Here is an 18,832-nt window from a genome sequence, read left to right as displayed (position 1 = left end):
AGTAATACTATATTTCAGGCTTTGGCCAAGCTAGACGTATATAGTCCCCATGCTCATGGAGTAAAGTTTAACAGACAGTAGAGATGCATTAATTTTTTTTCCAAGTGCCCAACCTCCCATCAGCTTTATTAAGGATAATAGACAAATTAGACAAATAAATCGTGTATATATACTATAATATGATGGTTTGATATCTGTATACATTGTGAAATAATTCAGTGAAGCTAACTCACATATCCATCACCTCGCACACTTTTTGTTTTTTTTTTGGTGAGATGGAGTGTCGCTTTGTCACCCAGGCTGGAGTGCAGTGGCCTGATCTTGGCTCACTGCAACTTCTGCCTCCTGGGTTCAAGCTATTCTCTTGCCTCAGCCTCTTGTGTAGCTGGGATTACAGGAACCTGCCATCACGGCTGGCTAATTTTTCTATTTTTAGTAGAGACGAGGTTTCACCACGTTGGCCAACGTGGTCTTGAACTCCTGATCTCAGATGATCCACCTGCCTCAGCTTCCCAAAGTGCTGGGATTACAGGTATGAGCCACCTCATCCCACCCATACTTATAGTTTTTTTGTGAAGAGCATGTAAGATCTAATTTCTTAGCAATTTCAAGTGTACAATACAGTATTATTAACTAGTTACTATGCAGTACAGACCTCCAGAATTTATTCTTCCTGTCTGAAACTTTATACCCTTTGTCCAATACCTCTCGTCCCCACCACCCCCACCTCCAGTCCCTGAGAGCCAGGCTTAGAGGAGATCAAATGCCTTGTGATAGCTGGCTCCAGCCTTCCTCTTTTCCTACTTCAGGCCAGGTCCTGGAGAACACTGAGTCCTGCTAACTTGGGACACTAAAAATCCACACACCTTTCCATACCAGTTCTTACTCAAATTCAGGGGTTCTCAACCTCAGCACTCGGAATTTTGGTGGAGATATTTCATTGCTGGTGAACTCTTGTGTTCTGCCCCGTGCCTCTGAGAAGAGGAATCCCCCATGCCTCACCCCCAGCCCCACCAGCCTGCCCATCCACATCACCTTCCATGCGAATCCCCTCACCCGGCGCCGGTTCCTTCCTTCCGAACCATCCCAATTTTCAATTCTCAGCCACCTTTTCCTTTTTCCCCAGAGCACTGAATTCTATTACAGCATTTGTCACCTTCTTCTCATATTTAATTACCTCGTGGAATCGCAGATGGAAGGCTTTGCAGAAGTCTTGTCATTCGCACAATCTGAACTCCTCCTCATACAGTCAGAGAGACCAAGGCCTGGGGGTTTGTGTGCCAGGTTTAGCTTCCTCCTGCGGCCGTGCTAAAGTGTCAGCCCTCGAGGGGGCGTGTTAAACATGTCTTCCCCCGCCCCCATTCCAATGCATTGACATCTGGGGCTCTTCTGACCCTGGAGAAATGGCCCCTCCCAGGGTTAGCCAATTTCTAGAGACAGCAAACAACTCTCCTGGGAGTGCTCCTGACAAATGACAAAATTGAAGACACACCCGAACTGTCTCATTTATTGGGGGCCAAAATTCCCCTTCCCTGATGTAGGGCCAGGTATTCCCCTACCCTGATTGCCCCGGGCTAGGTACCATGCAAGTAGCCACAGCCCCTACACTGCAGAGCCTGCTGAAATTACGCAAACTAGCCAATCCTAAAACTGCTGGCCCTGCCTTGCCCGTTCCTTTCTGGGCAAACCACAACAAAGGCTCTTGCCAGTTTCCCCCTCCCTCTGCCTCCAGACCAACCGCAGTGTCTCCTTGCCTAGAGCCCCGTGACGTGAGTATAACAAGCATCTTTTTCATAGCAGTCATTGCCGCATCTGTTGGCCTTGACGTATGTAAATAAAGCAGAACTTAGAGTAAAACAGGGTAGAAGCTTGTCTTGTTCACTTTCTTAGCCTTGCACAGAGCTTTGCCCACTGGGACTCAGTGAAGCAAACCAGGCTTCAAGAGTTAAGTGCGGGCTTTTCTTCTAAAGCCGTCCCTGCAGCTCATGTGCCGTGTTCCCGCGTGTTATTTACACCTGTCCAAGACACCGCCTCACCTCTCAGCTGTTCATAGGACAGGGGAGATCATCTTTCAAAGAAATTGAGCTGCAGATGTTGGGCTCCAGAATAAATCACAGGAACTGACGAGGGATTTGTTTTTTCTAATGAGGTCTTGCCTCAAATGTTATTAAAATAAACTTACATTCCTTGTGATGGGAACTGCCGATACCTGCTTGGTTGATTGATAGAAGATGATCGGGTAAGAAACATTTGCTAAAGATAATTCACAAAGTGCTGAAATTGTAGAAACAGAGATGCTTGGATCATGCAAGTGAGAAAATCCATGGGATACACTCTGCACACTGTAAAGAACTCTGTAAAACAAGGCACAGTACTGCTCAAAACAACCGTCCATTCAATCTCGGTACAATGTTCTCAACCATTGTTAGGGGAGAGGTTGATGACTTTAAAGGTTGACATTTTACAATGTCAACTTTTTTTCGCACTGTGGACGTCATATTCTCTCAGTAGAATGTACACAGTAAACTACCATAGTAAATGAAAATGGTATGTTAAAGAAAAATAAAACAAAATCACACCACACACAGCTGGATTTATTCTAGTGAAAAGCAAGTAGCAAAACATGAAAACTGAATTTTGCTTAGTCTCTTCAAGCCCAAGTGTTTTATTTGAATAATTTAGTAATCAAAAATGCATAACTGTTTATATTTATGGGGTATGTCATGATGTTTTGATATATATATATATTGATATTGATATATATGATATAGATATATTGATATTGATATATATGATATGTATTGATATTGATATATATGGTATATATATTGATATTGATATATATGATATATATTGATATATATATGATATATATATATTGGTATATATGATTGATATATATATATAGATATTGAGATATATGATATATATATATATATATATATATATATATAAAAACATCATGACGTACCCCATAAATATAAATATACACAGGTCTGTATTTAAATATATACCAGGCCCAGTTGTTTACAGGTAAGGTAAGGTCCAGTGTGCCGGCATCTCCTACGTGTGTCAGAATTTCCCACGTTTACAGTTCCTCATGGGAGAGTCAGCCTCAGAATGAACTTTCAGGAGCTGACAATTTTAATTAAGAGTCTAGAACAAATTTAAACAGGTGATTCGTCTTAAGAATAGAAGATGAAACTAAAGCGCAATTTATTCATTTGCAGATGGTTCTTTTTCACATTTTCAGGAGGAGACTGAATGCTATTTTTTCATTTTGCACATTAAAACCACTGGGATTTATGCTCATTGACAGCCCACAGACAAGCTCCAAGGACCCATGGTCAGGAGAAAAGTGAGGAGCAGGATGACTTGGGGTCAGTCACATGACTAGAGCAAGGGCTTCTAACAGTGATCGAAGGCTTGTTTAAGAATTCTTCCCCCAATCCCAATTTTTTGAATTTTGGTAAAGTACATATAACATGAAATTTCCCACCTGCTGTTTTTGAACGTTTTGTTCCCTTCAAAATTCACAGTTGAGGCCGGGCATGGTGGCTCACACCTGGAATCCTAGCACTTTGGGAGGCTGAGGCAGGTGGATTACCTGAGCTCAGGAGTTCGAGACTAGCCTGGGCAACACAGTGAAACCCCATCTCTACTAAAATACAAAAAATTAGCCAAGCATGATGGTGTGTATCTGTAATCCCAGCTACTTGAGAGGTTGAGGCAGGAGAATTGCTAGAACTCGGGAGGCAGAGATTACAGTGAGCTGAGATCGTGCTACTGCACTCCAGCTTGGGCAACAGAGTGAGACTCTGTTTTAAAAAAAGAAATCGGCCAGGCATGGTGGCTCATGCCTGTAATCCCAGCACTTTGGGAGGCTGAGGCAGGCAGATCACCAGGTCAAGAGATCGAGACCATCCTGGCCAACATAGTGAAACCACGTCTCTACTAGAATACAAAAGTTAGCTGGGTGTGGTGGTGCGCACCTGTTGTCCCAGCTACTCAGGAGGCTAAGGCAGGAGAATGGCTTGAACCCGGGGGGTGGAAGTTGCAGTGAGCCAAGATTGTGCCACTGCACTCCCAGCCTGGTGCCTAGTGACAGTGAGACTCTGTCTCAAAAAAAAAAAAAAAAAAAAAAATCATGGTCAAATAGGAAACTTAACCTCCAAAGCAACAGTGTTAGGGGTCCTGACAAAGGGCTTTTACACTGTTGGTGGGAGTGTAAAGTAGTTCAACCATTGTGGAAGACAGTGTGGTGCTGCCTCAAGGACCTAGAAATAGAAATTCCATTTGACCCAGCAATCCCATTACTGGGTATATACCCAAAGGATTATAAATCATTCTATTATAAAAGACACATGCAAACGTATGTTCATAGTGGCACTGTTTACAATAGCAAAGACCTGGAACCAACCAAATGCCCATCAATGATAGACTGGACAAGGAAAATGTGGCACATATACACCATGGAATACTATGCAGCCATAAAAAATGATTTTTTGAACTAGTTTACACTCCCACCAACAGTGTAAAAGTGTTCCTATTTCTCCACATACTCTCCAGCATCTGTTGTCTCCAGATTTTTTAATGATCACCATTCTAACTGGCGTGAGGTGGCATCTCAATGTGGTTTTGATTTGCATTTCTCTAATAATCAGTGATGATGAACATTTTTTCATGTTTGTTGGCCTCATATTTGTCTTCTTTTGAAAAGTGTATGTTCATATCCTTCACCCACTTTTGGATGGGTTTATTTTTTTCTTGTAAATCTGTTTTATTTCTTTGTAGATTCTGGATATCAGCCCTTTGTCAGATGGGTAGATTGCAAAAATTTTTTCCCATTTTATTGGTTGCCAGTTTACTCTAATGAGTGTTTCTTTTGCTGCACAGAAGCTCTGGAGTTTAATTAGGTCTGATTTGTCTATTCTGGCTTTTGTTGCCAATGCTTTTGGTGTTTTAGTCATGAAGTCCTTGCCTATGCCTATGTCCTAAATGGTTTTGCCTAGGTTTTCTTCTAGGGTTTTGTTGGTGTTAGGTGTTATGTTTAAGTCTTTAATCCATCTGGAGTTAATTTTAGTGTAAGGTGTCAGGGAGGGGTCCAGTTTCTGCTTTCAGCACACTGCTAGCCAGTTTTCCCAACACCATTTATTAAACAGGGAATCTTTTCCCCATTGCTTGTTTTTGCTAGGTTTGTCAAAGATCAGATGGTTGTAGATGTGTGGCGTTGCCTCCAGGGCCTCTATTCTGTTCCATTGGTCTACATCTGTTTTGGTACCAGTACCATGCTGTTTTGATTACTGTAGCCTTGTAGTATAGTTTGAAATCAGGTAGTGTAATGCCTCTGGCTTTGTTCTTTTTGCTTAGGATTGTCTTGGCTATTACAGGCTTTCTTTTGGTTCCATATGAAGTTTAAGGTGGTTTTTCCCAGTTCTGTGAATAAGGTCATTGGTAGCTTGATGGGGATAGCATTGAATCTATTAATTACTTTGGGCAGTATGGCCATTTTCACAACATTGATTCTTCCTAACCATGAGCATGGAATGTTTTTCCATCTGTTTGTGTCCTTATTTCCTTGAGCAGTGGTTTGTAGTTCTCCTTGAAGAGGTCCTTTACATCCTTTGTTAGTTGTATTCCTAGGTATTTTATTCTCTTTGTAGCAATTGTGAATGGCAGTTTGCTCTTGATTTGGCTCTCTTTTAGTCTCTTATTGGTGTATAGGAATGCTTGTGATTTTTGCACATCGATTATGTATCCTGCAACTTTGCTGAGTTTGCTTATCAGTTTAAGGAGATTTTGGGCTGAGGCGATGGGGTCTTCTAAATATACGATCATGTTGTCTGCAAATAGAGGCAATTTGACTTCCTCCTTTCCTAATTGAATGCCCTTTATTTCTTTTTCTTGCCTAATTGCTCTGTCTAGAACTTCCAATACTATATTGAATAGGAGTGGTGAGAGAGGGCATCCTTGTCTAGTGCCAGATTTCAAAGGGAATGTTTCCAGTTTTTGCCCATTCAGTGTGATATTGGCTGTGGGTTTGTCATAAATAGCTTTTATTTTTTTTGAGATATGTTCCATCCATACCTAGTTTATTGAGAGTTTGTAGCATAAGGGCTGTTGAATTTTGTCAAAGGCCCCTGCATCTATTGAGATAATGTGGTTTTTGTCTTTGGTTCTGTTTATGTGTTGGATTACGACTATAGACTTGGGTATGTTGAACCAGCCTTGCATCCCTGGAATGAAGCCTACTTGATCGTAATGGATAAGCTTTTTGATGTGCTGTTGCAATCAGCTTGCCAATATTTTATTGAAGATTTTTGCATCTATGTTCATCATGGATATTGGCCTGAAGTTTTCTTTTTTTTGTTGAGTCTCTGCTGGGTTTTGGTATCAGGATGATGTTGGTCTCATAAAATGATTTGGGAAGGATTCCCTCTTTTTGTATTGTTTGGAATAGTTTCTGAAGGAATGATACCAGCTCCTCTTTGTACATCTGGTAGAATTCAGCTGTGAACCCGCCTGGACCTGACCTGGACTTTTTTTGGTTCGTAGGCCATTAATTGCTGCCTCAACTTCAGCCCTTGTTATTGGTCTATTCAAGGTTTCAACTTCTTCCTGGTTTAGGCTTGTGAGGGTGCAGATGTCCAGGAATTTATCCATTTTTTCCAGGTTTACTGGTTTATGTGCATAGAGTTGTTTGTAGTAGTCTCTGATTGTAGTTTGTGTTTCTGTGGAATCAGTGGTGATATCCCCCTATCTTTTTTTTTTTTTTTTTTGCACCTATTTGATTCTTCTCTCTTTTCTTGTTTATTAATCTGGCTAGCAGTTTGTCTATTTTGTTGATCTTTTCAAAAAACTAACAGCCTTTGAGATACTTTTCCTATACAGAAAAGTCTTAGCCTGTACCGGAGCTCCTGAATCTCATAGACACTGAGACACCGCTGAGCACGGCAGCTCTGGAGACCTCTGTAAGTTTCAACCTTGATAGTGTTGTTTCCATGACTATTGCCATCTCTGGTATTGGGCTTCTGAGGGTGCTGCAAGGGCAAATGGGGAGAATTTTGGGTGTCTCTCTTTTTTATGATGACCTCTGAACTTGCCTTATTGACTGCTCTGTTCTTTTCCTGCCATCCCTTCTGCCTTCAATTTAAATATTAGCTTGATTGGACTTATTCGTTTGATTCCAGCAAACTTTTGCTTGTTAATCAGCTTTTATCGGTGTACAGAAAGGTACTAGCTCACTCCTGACTCTCTCCTTTGCTCAACTTCAGAAAACGTCTCTGAGAACTTTGGGCTTTGATTACGTTCCAGCCAATTTCCATAGTCTTTACATGAAAGTACTTAGAGGCATCTGCACATCAAAATGCAAGTAAACAAGTCACTCGGATGCCAAGCATTTCTTGCTGCAGTTGTTCTGATCCTTCCTCTTTCTCATCATGAAACTGTGGGTCACCTATAAAGTGGGGGAGGGTTCGGGGTACAATATAACTTATCATCCAAACCAGAACACTTTCGGAGTGAACAGAGGCACCAACCAGAGAGGATTCATCAACAGGGACGACCAACTGAAGCAGGGCTTGTCCTCTGATCTACACCCTCTTATAAAGGAGACAGACTTTAAAATACAGATGTCTAAGATAATGCTGTCTTCTAAAATCCTTACGACTCAAAACCCTGGAAACCAAAGCAATGAAAACCCAGGGGCAATACATATGTATGCTATTGGTTGAGCTGGACCTAGCGAAAAGCTGTGGGCAGAGAGGTCTACTTCTGTATGGTGTTCATGGCTACAGAGCCTCTGCTGAGTTCCCCATCCCAATTTTGGAGCTTCCTGCTATGCAATGAGCCTGGGCTTCTTACCACCCCTCGGCGTCCTGGGCGTGCCTGCAGAAGGGTGCCCCCTATGTTCAGCCATTGTTATCTCTAAGCATTCGGCTTCAGCACCCACTCCCCAGACCATGGCCAGGCACAGGCCCCGGGTCCTGCTCATCTCTGCATTGCTGTGGGAGGGCGTATTTCCTGCACATCCAGTGTGTTCTAGAGAGGATCACTCAGTGAAGAGATGAGCCCAGATCACTGAAGATGACCCTCTTCTGTAGAAAAGAGGATTCAGAGACGTCCCTATTCCCCTCAGCGATTTCTCTGTCACCAGCTCTTGGCAGACTTCCTCGAGTTTGTCTGCACTAGCCGTCTGTTTCCTCACTACACACCCCGCTTCTTCTGCGCCTGGTTTGTGTTCCCATCACTGCAAGAAAGCTCTGATATGGCCACCTTGCAATGGCATTCCTCAGTCCCCAGATGATTCGAACTGCATCGGTGTTGGAGGCTGTCTACCCGCTCCTTCCTGGAGAGGTGAACTGGGGCTTTCAGAGTCTGGTTCCCAGCTTCTGCCTGGCTCACAGGTGGCCCTGGACAGACCATCTCCTGGGGAGTGGGGAGGCAAATGTCCCTTTGAGCGCCCCCTGGAGGAAACATGCTGTGGATAAGAGATATGACAAAGGATCCCAAGTGAAGGGATGGGTTAGAGTCCTCAGGGCATCTTTAAGAACTTTCTGGTCCAAAAAATCCATTATTTACCTCATCCCCTCTGAACACTTAAAGGCTTCATTTAAAACAGCATAAAATTCCTCCTTGATCCTACTGTTCCCCTGACAGAGGTGCCACAATTAAAAATTGTGATTTTGGGGAGGCTGAGGTGGGTGGATCACTTGAGATCAGGAGTTCAAGACCAGCCTGGCCAACATGATGAAACCCTGTGTCTATTAACAATACAAAAATTAGCCAGGCATGATGGCAGTTGCCTGTAGTCCCAGCTACTCGGAAGGCTGAGACAGGAGAAATGCTTGAAACTGGGAGGTGGAGGTTGCAGTGAGCCAAGATCATGCCAGTGCACTCCAGCCTCGGTGACAGAGTGAGACTCCAACTCAGAAAAAATAATTTGTGAGTTTTTTCCTATATTTATACCCAATAAGATTTTGTTCAGGACTACTTTCCACAGTTTTTCTTATTAAATGAAAGTTTTGTAAAATTTCCAAATACAAAACATCGTTTGAATATATACATATATATTTTCAAACTAAACAGCTTCTCTCTCCCCATCAACCAAAGGTCACTCAGTGAAAATGATGCCTCTACCATCCCAAATGACAATTCTTGGACCAGACAGGACAAAAATTCTCTTGCCTGTCTCTTTCTTAGACTAAAACAACAATTCAAAATATTAAGAACGTCATTCCTTGAGGCCCTCCATATGCCAGGCATGCTACCAAAGGCATGTCTTTCTGTTTTTTTCTTTTTTTGAGGCAGGGTCTCACTGCTGGTGTCCAGGCTGGAGTGCAGTGGTGTCATCATGTCTCACTGCAGCTTTGACTTTCTGGTTCAGCTGATTCTTCCACCTCAGCCTCCCAAGTAGTTGAGACTACAAGGCATATGCCGCCACACCCCACAATGTTTTTGTTATTTCTAGTAAGGATTGGGTTTTGCCATGTTGCCCAGGTTGGTGTTGAATCTCCTGGGCTCAAGCGATCTGCCGGGCTCAGCCTCTCAAAGTGCTGGGACTATAGGTGTGAACCACCACACCTGACCCATAGTAACTTTCTTTTTTCTGACTTGGTTTTAGAAATAGGACACCCAGGCCCAAAAGGTTAAATGATTTGCCCAGGGTCACCCAGTGAGTAAAGCAGCAGAGCACGGATTTGATTGTGGTCTGCATGAAGCCAAACCTCCTATTTCTGCAGAACGTGGCCCCCTGCAAACTGCCCTTCACCTCCTGCCCAGGAGGATTTAATATACAGTTGAGGATGAAGCAAGGGTTGCTCAGCAAACAGTTGTGAGACAGCAAGTTAGCTAAGTGGCAAAATATTCAAGCTAGACTCTCCAATCACACTACACCGTAAGGATAAGATGTGACCCAGTCCAGTGGCTCACGCCTGTAATCCCAGCACTTTGGGAGGCCAAGGCAGGTGGATCACGAGGTCAACAGATCGAGACCATCCTGGTCAACATGGTGAAACCCCGTCTCTACTAAAAATACAAAAAATTATCTGGGCATGGTGGCGCACACCTGTAATCCCAGCTACTCAGGAGGCTGAGGCAGGAGAATTGCCTGAACCCAGGAGGCGGAGGTTGCTGTTAGCCGAGATCTCGCCATTGCACTCCAGCCTGGGTAACAAGAGCGAAACTCCGTCTCAAAAAAAAAAAAAAAAGATGTGACCCAGTCATTCAAAGCGATGCATAGGAGAGATTTTATTTGAAAATTCATGCAGTCCTCCATTGCTTAGTTATTTAGCATCCATTATTGACAGCCGCTGGGTCTCGCACTGCAGATACATTGTTAACCTCAGATGTCACTTTTCCTGTTTTATTGTAGGAGAAATACACTGTGCAGAACCTTAACCAAGAGGTTGGCAGCCCTGAAAACTCATTTCATTAATGTGGCATGTTACAGATAAATCCATGCTCTTTAAAGAGAAGCAGGATGCCCGGCCAGCGTGCCATGCTTTGCTCGTGAGCCTGCCTTGAGGGGACGTGAAAGTCCTCTGCCTTCAACCTGGCTTTCTTCCCTCTCTCTTTCGTTCCCTTCCTGATGTACGTGCATTCAGATGTGGCATCCCTGTGAATATCAGCTGCAGCCTCTTCATGAGAGAATTCCTGGAGGCCACTCAGGTTGGGGAGGACTTTGAAGTCTCTTTTCTTCTGGGTGTCTGATGTGTCCCCTTCCCTACGTGCCCAGTTCTAAGGAAATGGCCACTCCCTCTGCTCCACCTGCCATGGTGGTTACCATTTAGGAAGACTTGGTGTCAGATGGATGGAAAGAGGATGGCTAGGACCCCCGGGAGGGACTGGAGTTCTGCCTCCTGCTGGGTTCTGGTTTTGCAGCTCCAGACCTCTGTTAGTCTTGATGTCCTCCTCTGTGAATTGGGCTCCTGCTGCAGGATGGATATAAGCAGCACTGGATATGTGGACGTTAGCTGCAGTGTTGTTGAAGGTGATGGCTACTGCCCTTTGGAACGGAACAAACCAGTTGCTGCCTGTGGAGTCTGACAAGTCCCCTTGGAACAGCTGTCCTCGGGGAAGTTGCTTTCGAACTGTGCAGTCCATTAGGGAGAGATAAGCTGGGGAGGAAAGTGGATTGTGCTGGCGTGGTAGAACGGTGCTGGGGAGGAAAGTGGATTGTGCTGGCGTGGTAGAACGGTGCTGGGGAGGAAAGTGGATTGTGCTGGCGTGGTAGAACGGTGCTGGGGAGGAAAGTGGATTGTGCTGGCGTGGTAGAACGGTGCTGGGGAGGAAAGTGGATTGTGCTGGCGTGGTAGAACGGTGCTGGGGAGGAAAGTGGATTGTGCTGGCGTGGTAGAACGGTGCTGGGGAGGAAAGTGGATTGTGCTGGCGTGGTAGAACGGTGCTGCCTGCTTTCACGGTGGACGCTGGAGGCCTGTTCAGAGGGGGGCTGCTGGGGAGTGGACATGGGAGTGGACATGTGCCTTTTTCTCAAGAGGCACATCTGAAGGTCACGTGGCTAGGACGTGGGCAAGGCCTGCCCACAATCCACTGGGCTGTGCAGAACTGAACCCAGACGGGACCCTGGCATGCACACCCTGGCCACATGTTCCGATTTCTCCTGGAGTGGGTCGGACAGCACGTTCCCTCTCTCTGCTAGTGAATCGAGCGTGGCTCCGAAGTACCCCTTAGGCCATAGACTCCCGCCTCCTTCATCCTCCAGCAACACTTTCTCCGGGTTTTCTTTGACCTTCTCTTTCCCAACCTCTCAGGATGCTGGGGTTGGTGAGAGTGTGTCCTTTGCACGCGCTGCTTTTCCAAACCCTGCTTTTGTTGTCCCTCTGTGTCTGATCTGCCTCTGGACACCTCGCTTCCAGCTCCAGTCACAGCACATCCTGGTGGGCTCCACACACTGCCCACCTCAACACCTCTTCCACCCACCTCCTCTCCTTCTACCTGGTGGTCTCTCGGAATGGCAGCCACCCCTAGTTCATTCAAAATCAGGGTGATGTCCACACTGCACACTCTCCCTTACTACACTCCCCCTTCAAGAGTCCCCCAGCCTCCGGATCTGAGGAGGGTGGGGCCAGTGCCCTCATCCCTCTGCCCCGATTTCTCCTGTCTTACCTCCCCATGTGCAGAGATTGCCTATCTGCCAGCCCCTCGCCTCTTTCACACAGACACAGCTTTCTGAATGGAGAGTGCACGTGCCTCTGTCTCCTTTAAACTCTTCAGGGTCTCTCATGACCCCTGCAGCTTTCAGAATCATATTCAGATTCCTTAGCATGGCGCAGAGACCCTTCCTGAACTGCCCCTATAGCCTCATCTTCTTTTCCACACATCTACGTCCTACCCCCATGAGGCAAGGGGCAGTTTCTAGAACGCATGACTCAGTTCACAAGGCTGTGTCTTTAAATATCATGCCCTCTATCTGGAATCCCTTGTTCTATTTTTCATTCGCTGAACTCAGGGTTTATGAACTGCCAGCCCTGGGTCATAGCTGGTCTAAACGTGTCTTCAGGGACTTGCATGTTCAACCTTTTGAAAATCAGAGGCTACTGTTTGAAACTCAAGAGACTAGTCATTATAAAACATCCTCATCTCGGGCTTGTTTTAAATAGTCAGGAGAGCTGGTAACACTGAACCATAGTCATTGCTGGGGTTGGGAAGTGTTTGTGTCCTCTTGTTGTGGGGGTGGGGGATGCATAAGCTACATTTTTCTGCAGTCCACACTACTCCCTGTTGTCTTACACTGAGTATCATCGCTTATGTCTGTGACTTGCCTGGACCGTAAAGGTATTTGAGCTTGAGATCCCTGGACTCACCCTCTTATCGGTTAGCGAAATTCAGCGCATGTCAGTTTTTCCAAACTTCGCTGACTCAGAAGCCCCTCCTGTGCCAGGTGCATGAGGACTATAGGCCCTAAGGAAGTGGCAGCAGTGTGAGTTTCTTGCCCTTCTCAGTCTCAGCTGACTAAATGCTTATTGATAAAATCAAGCAAAGGCAGGAGGAACACCCAAGGGCATGGTCCCTTTTCCCCTGTAATGTTCAGAAACAAAAGCTTAGGAGAAGGAAATTCTGGAGCTTCATGCTTTCTAAGCTACTTGATGAGGCTGCTTCCTGGGCTTGCTGATGACCAACAGATAGAATAGGAAGAGGAAGCCCTGGCCTCTGAAGGGCAACAGCTCCAGGTGTCTTCAGGCATCAGCCGTGATCTCTGCCCCACCTTTCCCAGCCCATGCTGTTTTAGGGGCCCAAGGCTCTGGGGAGGAAAGGGAGCAGAGGAGAGGTTCTGCCTCTTGGGTCCTCCCTGTGAGCCACTTCCTGATTGGTTTGGGGAATGCCCGAAGATGTGCTCAGGGTAGAAGAAATGAACTCCAGCCGTGTTGATTTAGGGCACAGAAAATGGCTGCATCCAACTAATGCCAAGACAGCTTGTGGTGGGTGTCGGTGGGATGGTGACGAGCATAGAGAGGATGGTGGCCCCCAGGACTGTGGCTAGAATCAGGTGTCTGGATGCAAGCAGGAGAAGAACCTTGCTCGGATGGATGGATGTTGAGAAGAGGAATCATCACCAGAGTTAACACCTGGCCATGGGGCCGCCCCTGCTGTGGATGTACGCCCTTCATCCCCATCCCAGCCCTATGAGTTGGACATTTTTATTCCTCCAGTTTACTTAGAGATGTTAAGCGTCATATGCCAAGATTGACAGTGAGGAGGGAGCTCTAGGCAGAATTTGAATACAGCTCTGTCTAAGCGATTGTCCCAAACTAGGAAGTAGGCGCAAAGGTAAGGTTGGGGTCGGGGCTTGTCAGAACCTGAGCTGAGTCAAAACTGTGACGGACTTAGTATCACAGGAACACACTGGCAAGGGAAGCCAGAGGACAGGGCCAGGCAGCCAATGTACCTGGGTCACTATGCCTGACTCAGACAGACACCAGAGATTCACCCAGCCAGAGCCAAGACACATAGGTATGAAGCCGGGTCAGGGTAAAGGGAGCATGTGCAGGGACCGGGGGCTGACCCCTGTGACTTTATTCTCATGCCTTCCTTCTTGGCAGTCCTGGACCTGTGCTTTGAAGATTTCCAGCAGATTTTGTCAGGAAGTTCAGGCTATGCAGAAGGTGGGGAGGCTGGCTTCTATTCTGAACACCCGCAGAAGAGAGGTGTGAAGAATCAGTGGGTCCTTCCCTCCTTCGATTTTCCCTTTACCCCGAATATCAGCACAGACTCCCACTTCGGGCTGGGCCTAGAGGGGCATGAAAGCCACAGCCTATTAGCTCCCAGGGCCTGGGCTGGTGGCTGTAGACAGTGCCCTAGGGCCAATGGCTGCAGGTATCATTAAGGGCTTCACATCAGGGCTGCTCCAGAGCCTCACCCTCTCCCCACATCTCCTACTATCAATTTATTACCTAAAACTTCAGGAAAGAAGGCAGGAGTGCAAGGGGATTGTCTGCTGCTTGCTAGGGATTAGAAGAATCCAAAGGCAGAGAGAATTCTTTCCCATATGACTTCTTCACATGACTGCAGGGGCCTGACAAGTGGACAGGGGAGTTAACCCTTTTGTCCTGGGCAGATCACATTCGCTTGTCAAGCACCCTGGCACACAAAGGCTTCTCAGGGCCGCATCTGGAACAGTTAAGTGTGTGGTGAGGATGCACAGAAACTACCCACCCCCTGGCCAGAAGGAGGAGGGAAATGGGATCTGGCCTCCCTGCTGTCTTGACAAACATGCCTCTTTGATACAATACTATAAAAATAAAGTGAGGTGCCAAACGAGGACACAGGCTTTGCTGTGGTCCCTAGCTCTACCTCAGCTGGCAGCATATTCAAGACTGAGTTTCCTCACTCCTTCAAAAGGGTGAACTGTGAAGACTAAAAGAGATAATGAATACGTATCAACAGCTGGCAGATGCTGTTTTCATTTTAATGTAATTATTGTTCTGATTAAAAGTTTTTTTGAGAAGAGAATAGGTTATGGCTGAGTTCCGCCTTCCCTTCTTTTTGTTTCAATTAATAGGCGTTTCTTTATCCAGCATTATGGAGCACATACCCTGTGACAGGCACTGAGCAGGGCCCTGGGGTCGCAGGGGAAATGGAGACAGGTTGTCTCCAGTTTGAAGATGCTTAAAATAGACATTTGGGAACATGAAACACCTGCTCCACACACACACACACACACCCCCTACACCAGCCAGCAAAGGAACAGAGCTATTAACACCTACCCATTACTGGGCAATGTTGGGAAGAAAACAGAGGCAAGGTGGCTCACACCTGTAATCCCAGCACTCTGGGAGGCCCAGGCAGGAAAATCACTTGAGGCCGAGAGTTCGAGACCAACCTAGCTAACATGGTGAAATCCTGTCCCTACTAAAAATACAAGAAATTATCTGGTTGTGGTGGCATGTGTCTGTAATCCCAGCTGCTTGGGAGGCTGAGGCAGGAGACTTGCTTGAACCTGGGAGGCAGTGATCGCAGTGAGCCGAGATCGTGCCACTGCACTCCAGCCCGGGTGACAGAGCAAGACCCTGTCTCAAAAAACAAACAACAACAAAACAGAATAAATAGAGGCAAGTGGTGGCGGATACCAGACCGCACGGATACTCAGGAGCAGACAGGAAGGGCGGTTTCAGGAGAAGGATTTGTCAGAACTCTGAAGTAAGAGGGGCACCCAGCCTCGCAAAGGGCTGTGGGAAGAGTGTCAGGCAGAGGTCTGCATGGGCCACACCTTGAAAGGGTAGAAGAGCCTAATGGGCTAGAGGATCCCAATCTTCCCTCCTTTAAAATTCACCTTGTTTCCAGGCCCTGCTCACCCGGGCAGATGGTCTCTGAACCTTCATCCTCCTCTTCCCCTCCCCACCTCTGCCATCTGGTCCCATTTTCACCTGACCGTGACCGTATCATTGAACCTCTTCCCCTCATTTCTTTAGTTATTTTTACAGATGCACTCTTCTATTTGTAAAATACTCTTCTCCTGCCTGTCTCCAGCCCTCGCCTGCTTCTCCTTCCTTTTCACACCTCTGGCAAGGACAGTCTGTCCTCACTGCCCCTTTATCAGGGACCTCTCTTTGGAATCTTGCTTCATCCCACAATTCCAAGGAAGGAGGTCTCTCAGATGCCACTGGGGATCTGCAGCTACCACTGCCTCCTGGGTTCAAGCAAGTTTCATGCCTCCGCCTCCCAAGCAGCTGGGATTACAGGCGCATGCCACCACACCCCGCCAATTTTTTTTTATTTTTAGTAGGAACGGGGTTTTACCATGTTAGCCAGGGCGGTCTCGAACTCTTGAGGCCCTCATCTACAAGGACCCTCCCACTGGGACCGCCCTCCTGTCTCGCCTTGCTTTGCCTTTTGGGTGTCTCTTACTTTGCTCACTTTCCTTCTGCATGGCCTTTGCCCCCTTGGTTTCTGTTTCAATTCTCTGTTCAAATCAGAACAAAGACCCAAGCTTAATCCCAGGGTCTTTTCTACTTCGGGGATTTCATCTACACTAAGGATTTCAACTGCAGTCTCCCCCAGACGGCTTTGAAATCTCCACCTCCAGCCTAACTTCTCTCCTGTTATTCCCTTATGAATTGGTCCCCAGATGCCCACCATGGACGTGACTGTGGACAAGTCACTTCCTATCTCAGGGCTTCAGTGGCTGTACCTATAAAATGAAAGAAGTGTGGTTCTGCTGCCCTCTTATCCCCTAGTTGCTCCAGTAAGTGGTGGCTGAATAATTGTCGGATGTCTTCATTTCCACATAGATAAACCCAGCCTCTTAAAATCATCATGTTTAAAACCAGGCTCACTATAGGACCGTAACACACAGCTTCGCCTCTGATGTCCTACACCCACAGAGGGCTCAGTCATTCACACAGGCATTACTGACTGTCCCGAGAGTATTGGAGAGCTGTCATTTCTCCTCCAGAACCACGGCTTCCTAACTCCCTTTTCCTTTCCTTTTCAACACCCCAGCCCAGCCCAGCCCTCAATGCCTCTCCCATGAGTGGTCTTCCCAGCACCTGCCCACTCCAAGCAACTGACAGGTCGTCTGCACATACCTTGGTCAAAGCAAGCACCTCAAGGGTCCTAACTGTCCACAGCGGCTCCTCTGAAGCTTTTGTGGGTCCCTTTGGGAATCCTTTGAAATGTTTGAACCCTCTGCTCAGAAAAATGCCTACATTTCAAGGGCTTCATGGATCTCCTGGACCCCATCACAGATTCTTTAGAGGTCTCTGGACCTCATGTTAAACCAATGAAATCCCCAAAGAATCAAGTCTGAGTTCTTCGACCCTGACAGCCTGGTTCCTCTCCCACTTTCCTCTACCTCTAAGCTCTGCCAGAGTCTGCGGCAGCCGCTTCACAAATGTGAGAACAGCTCCTCCTTGTACATGGGAAACTTCCTTGGTTCTGGCCATTCTCCCATCTAGGTCACCAACGTCATTCTTTTTCCAGCTCAAGTCCTTGGGCCCTTCCTTCAAGCCCCCAAATCTGGCCTTCTCCAGTCCCCAGTCCTTGGTGGGGAACTCCCTCTGTGGAGCACCTATGGTCTAAATCATCAGTACTATGGGCATGCTATTGTTATTTATGTTTTTATTACCTGCCGGTGCTCACCATGGAGACGAGGGATGGCAAACTAGGCTGATATACTATACTCATAAGGTGTTTGTTGGTGAAATGAATTTTCCTGATAGCTAAGTGAAGAAGGCTTCCAAAATCACCAAATCTATGCCTGAAAGTAGCTTTTCCACATCCCGTTACATGCATTCATGTGCTTTTCTAGAACTTGGCATACAGGCCGTCATTTGATGGGAGAGCAATCCCGCTATCATGCAATGGTTCTCCATTTGGGACTGAGGGGTGCAGCAATGACAATGTCCTTGCTCCCCAACCTGCCAGTTTATCAAGATGTTCCAATGAGATGTGAAAATGTCAAATGCAGTGCCTGGCACAGAGCAGATACCCAGTATATTCGCTTATCGTCCTCTTGCCCTGCAGCAGCTTCCTTTTCCTTTTCATGTAGAGCAGGTGGTAGGTGAAAATAGACCAACACCTATTTATTGCCCTGCTCTAAAATTCCAGGGCAAGGAATTCAGAGGCATAGCAGCAAAAGGATTTGCTATTTCTAGTGAGGCTGAACTCTACCCCACAGGAAAACCCCTTGAGACAGCTGTCTGGTTCTGTTGCTCTAGAGCAAGTGAAGACCTGTGGGTTTGTTGAAGCCACTTTTTACAAATGGGGAAACTGAGTCCCAAAGAGGTTAGGGCCTGCCCCTAGGGCAATGGCCTGGTGGTGGCAAATCCACGACAAGCCCAGACCCCCAGAATCTCACCTACAGACACGTTCCTCATCATCCCACAACTCTCTCCCCACCAGATCACAAACTCCATGAGCATCCTCCCATACAAGCACAGGGCTCGTGGGCACCTGTAAAATGGATGGGATGCATTTTACTCACACACAGCTTTGCAGTGACTGCACAGAGCCCATGGCAACTGTCACAGAATTCAGGTACAAGGAAACTGTCCTGATGCCTTTCTCCGGGGCACTGTGAGTGCCTTATAAGGCTGCCGTTTTTGCACCTAATCTGGAGCAGACTGGCTTTTCCAGCAGGCTGGCTCATGGCATGAGGTCCGTGCTGGTGAAGCTACAAGGCTGCATCTGAGAAATAGTTACTGAACATTTGCCAGGTGTCATGCACTGGCTATACAGAGATGGACAGGAAATAAATGGGCCCTTCCCTATGAAGAATCATCTAGTGGAAAATGAAAAAAAGCAGAACAAAAGCAAATAGACCACCTGGTCCAGACAGAATAACCCTCTCCAGCGGCTAATCTCTGCCTATTTC

At 46.5% G+C, this 18,832-nt stretch overlaps 1 protein-coding gene, 1 long non-coding RNA gene and 1 other non-coding gene across 5 annotated transcripts in view; 1 reads left to right on the top strand and 2 right to left on the bottom strand.

Moving 5' to 3' along the window:
* The window catches only part of LOC118154778 (uncharacterized), a 174,066-nt gene that overhangs the window by 100,743 nt on the left and 54,491 nt on the right, over positions 1 to 18,832 (top strand). The gene's annotated exons all lie outside the window — the stretch shown is intronic.
* ST8SIA2 (ST8 alpha-N-acetyl-neuraminide alpha-2,8-sialyltransferase 2) overlaps positions 1 to 18,832 on the bottom strand; it is a 76,962-nt gene that overhangs the window by 42,096 nt on the left and 16,034 nt on the right. Inside the window, exon 1 of one of the 2 annotated variants that reach the window (XM_035303885.3) lies at positions 1,178 to 1,318. The exons of the other annotated variant lie outside the window; for it this stretch is intronic. Coding sequence (XP_035159776.1) covers positions 1,178 to 1,245 — 68 coding nt within the window. The 5' untranslated portion in view covers positions 1,246 to 1,318. Of the gene's footprint in view, positions 1 to 1,177; positions 1,319 to 18,832 lie in introns of those variants that run through there. 2 annotated transcript variants of the gene reach the window in all.
* On the bottom strand, positions 10,365 to 10,499 carry LOC118155194 (small nucleolar RNA U109). Its single transcript, XR_004745405.3, has one exon. It is a non-coding gene; the product is annotated as a small nucleolar RNA U109 (small nucleolar RNA).

The sequence above is a fragment of the Callithrix jacchus genome, chromosome 6, assembly GCF_049354715.1.
Source record: "Callithrix jacchus isolate 240 chromosome 6, calJac240_pri, whole genome shotgun sequence".
Classification (NCBI taxonomy): Eukaryota; Metazoa; Chordata; class Mammalia; order Primates; family Cebidae; genus Callithrix; species Callithrix jacchus.
Note: the sequence above shows the minus strand (reverse complement) of the source record. Positions and strands in the feature narration are given on the sequence as shown.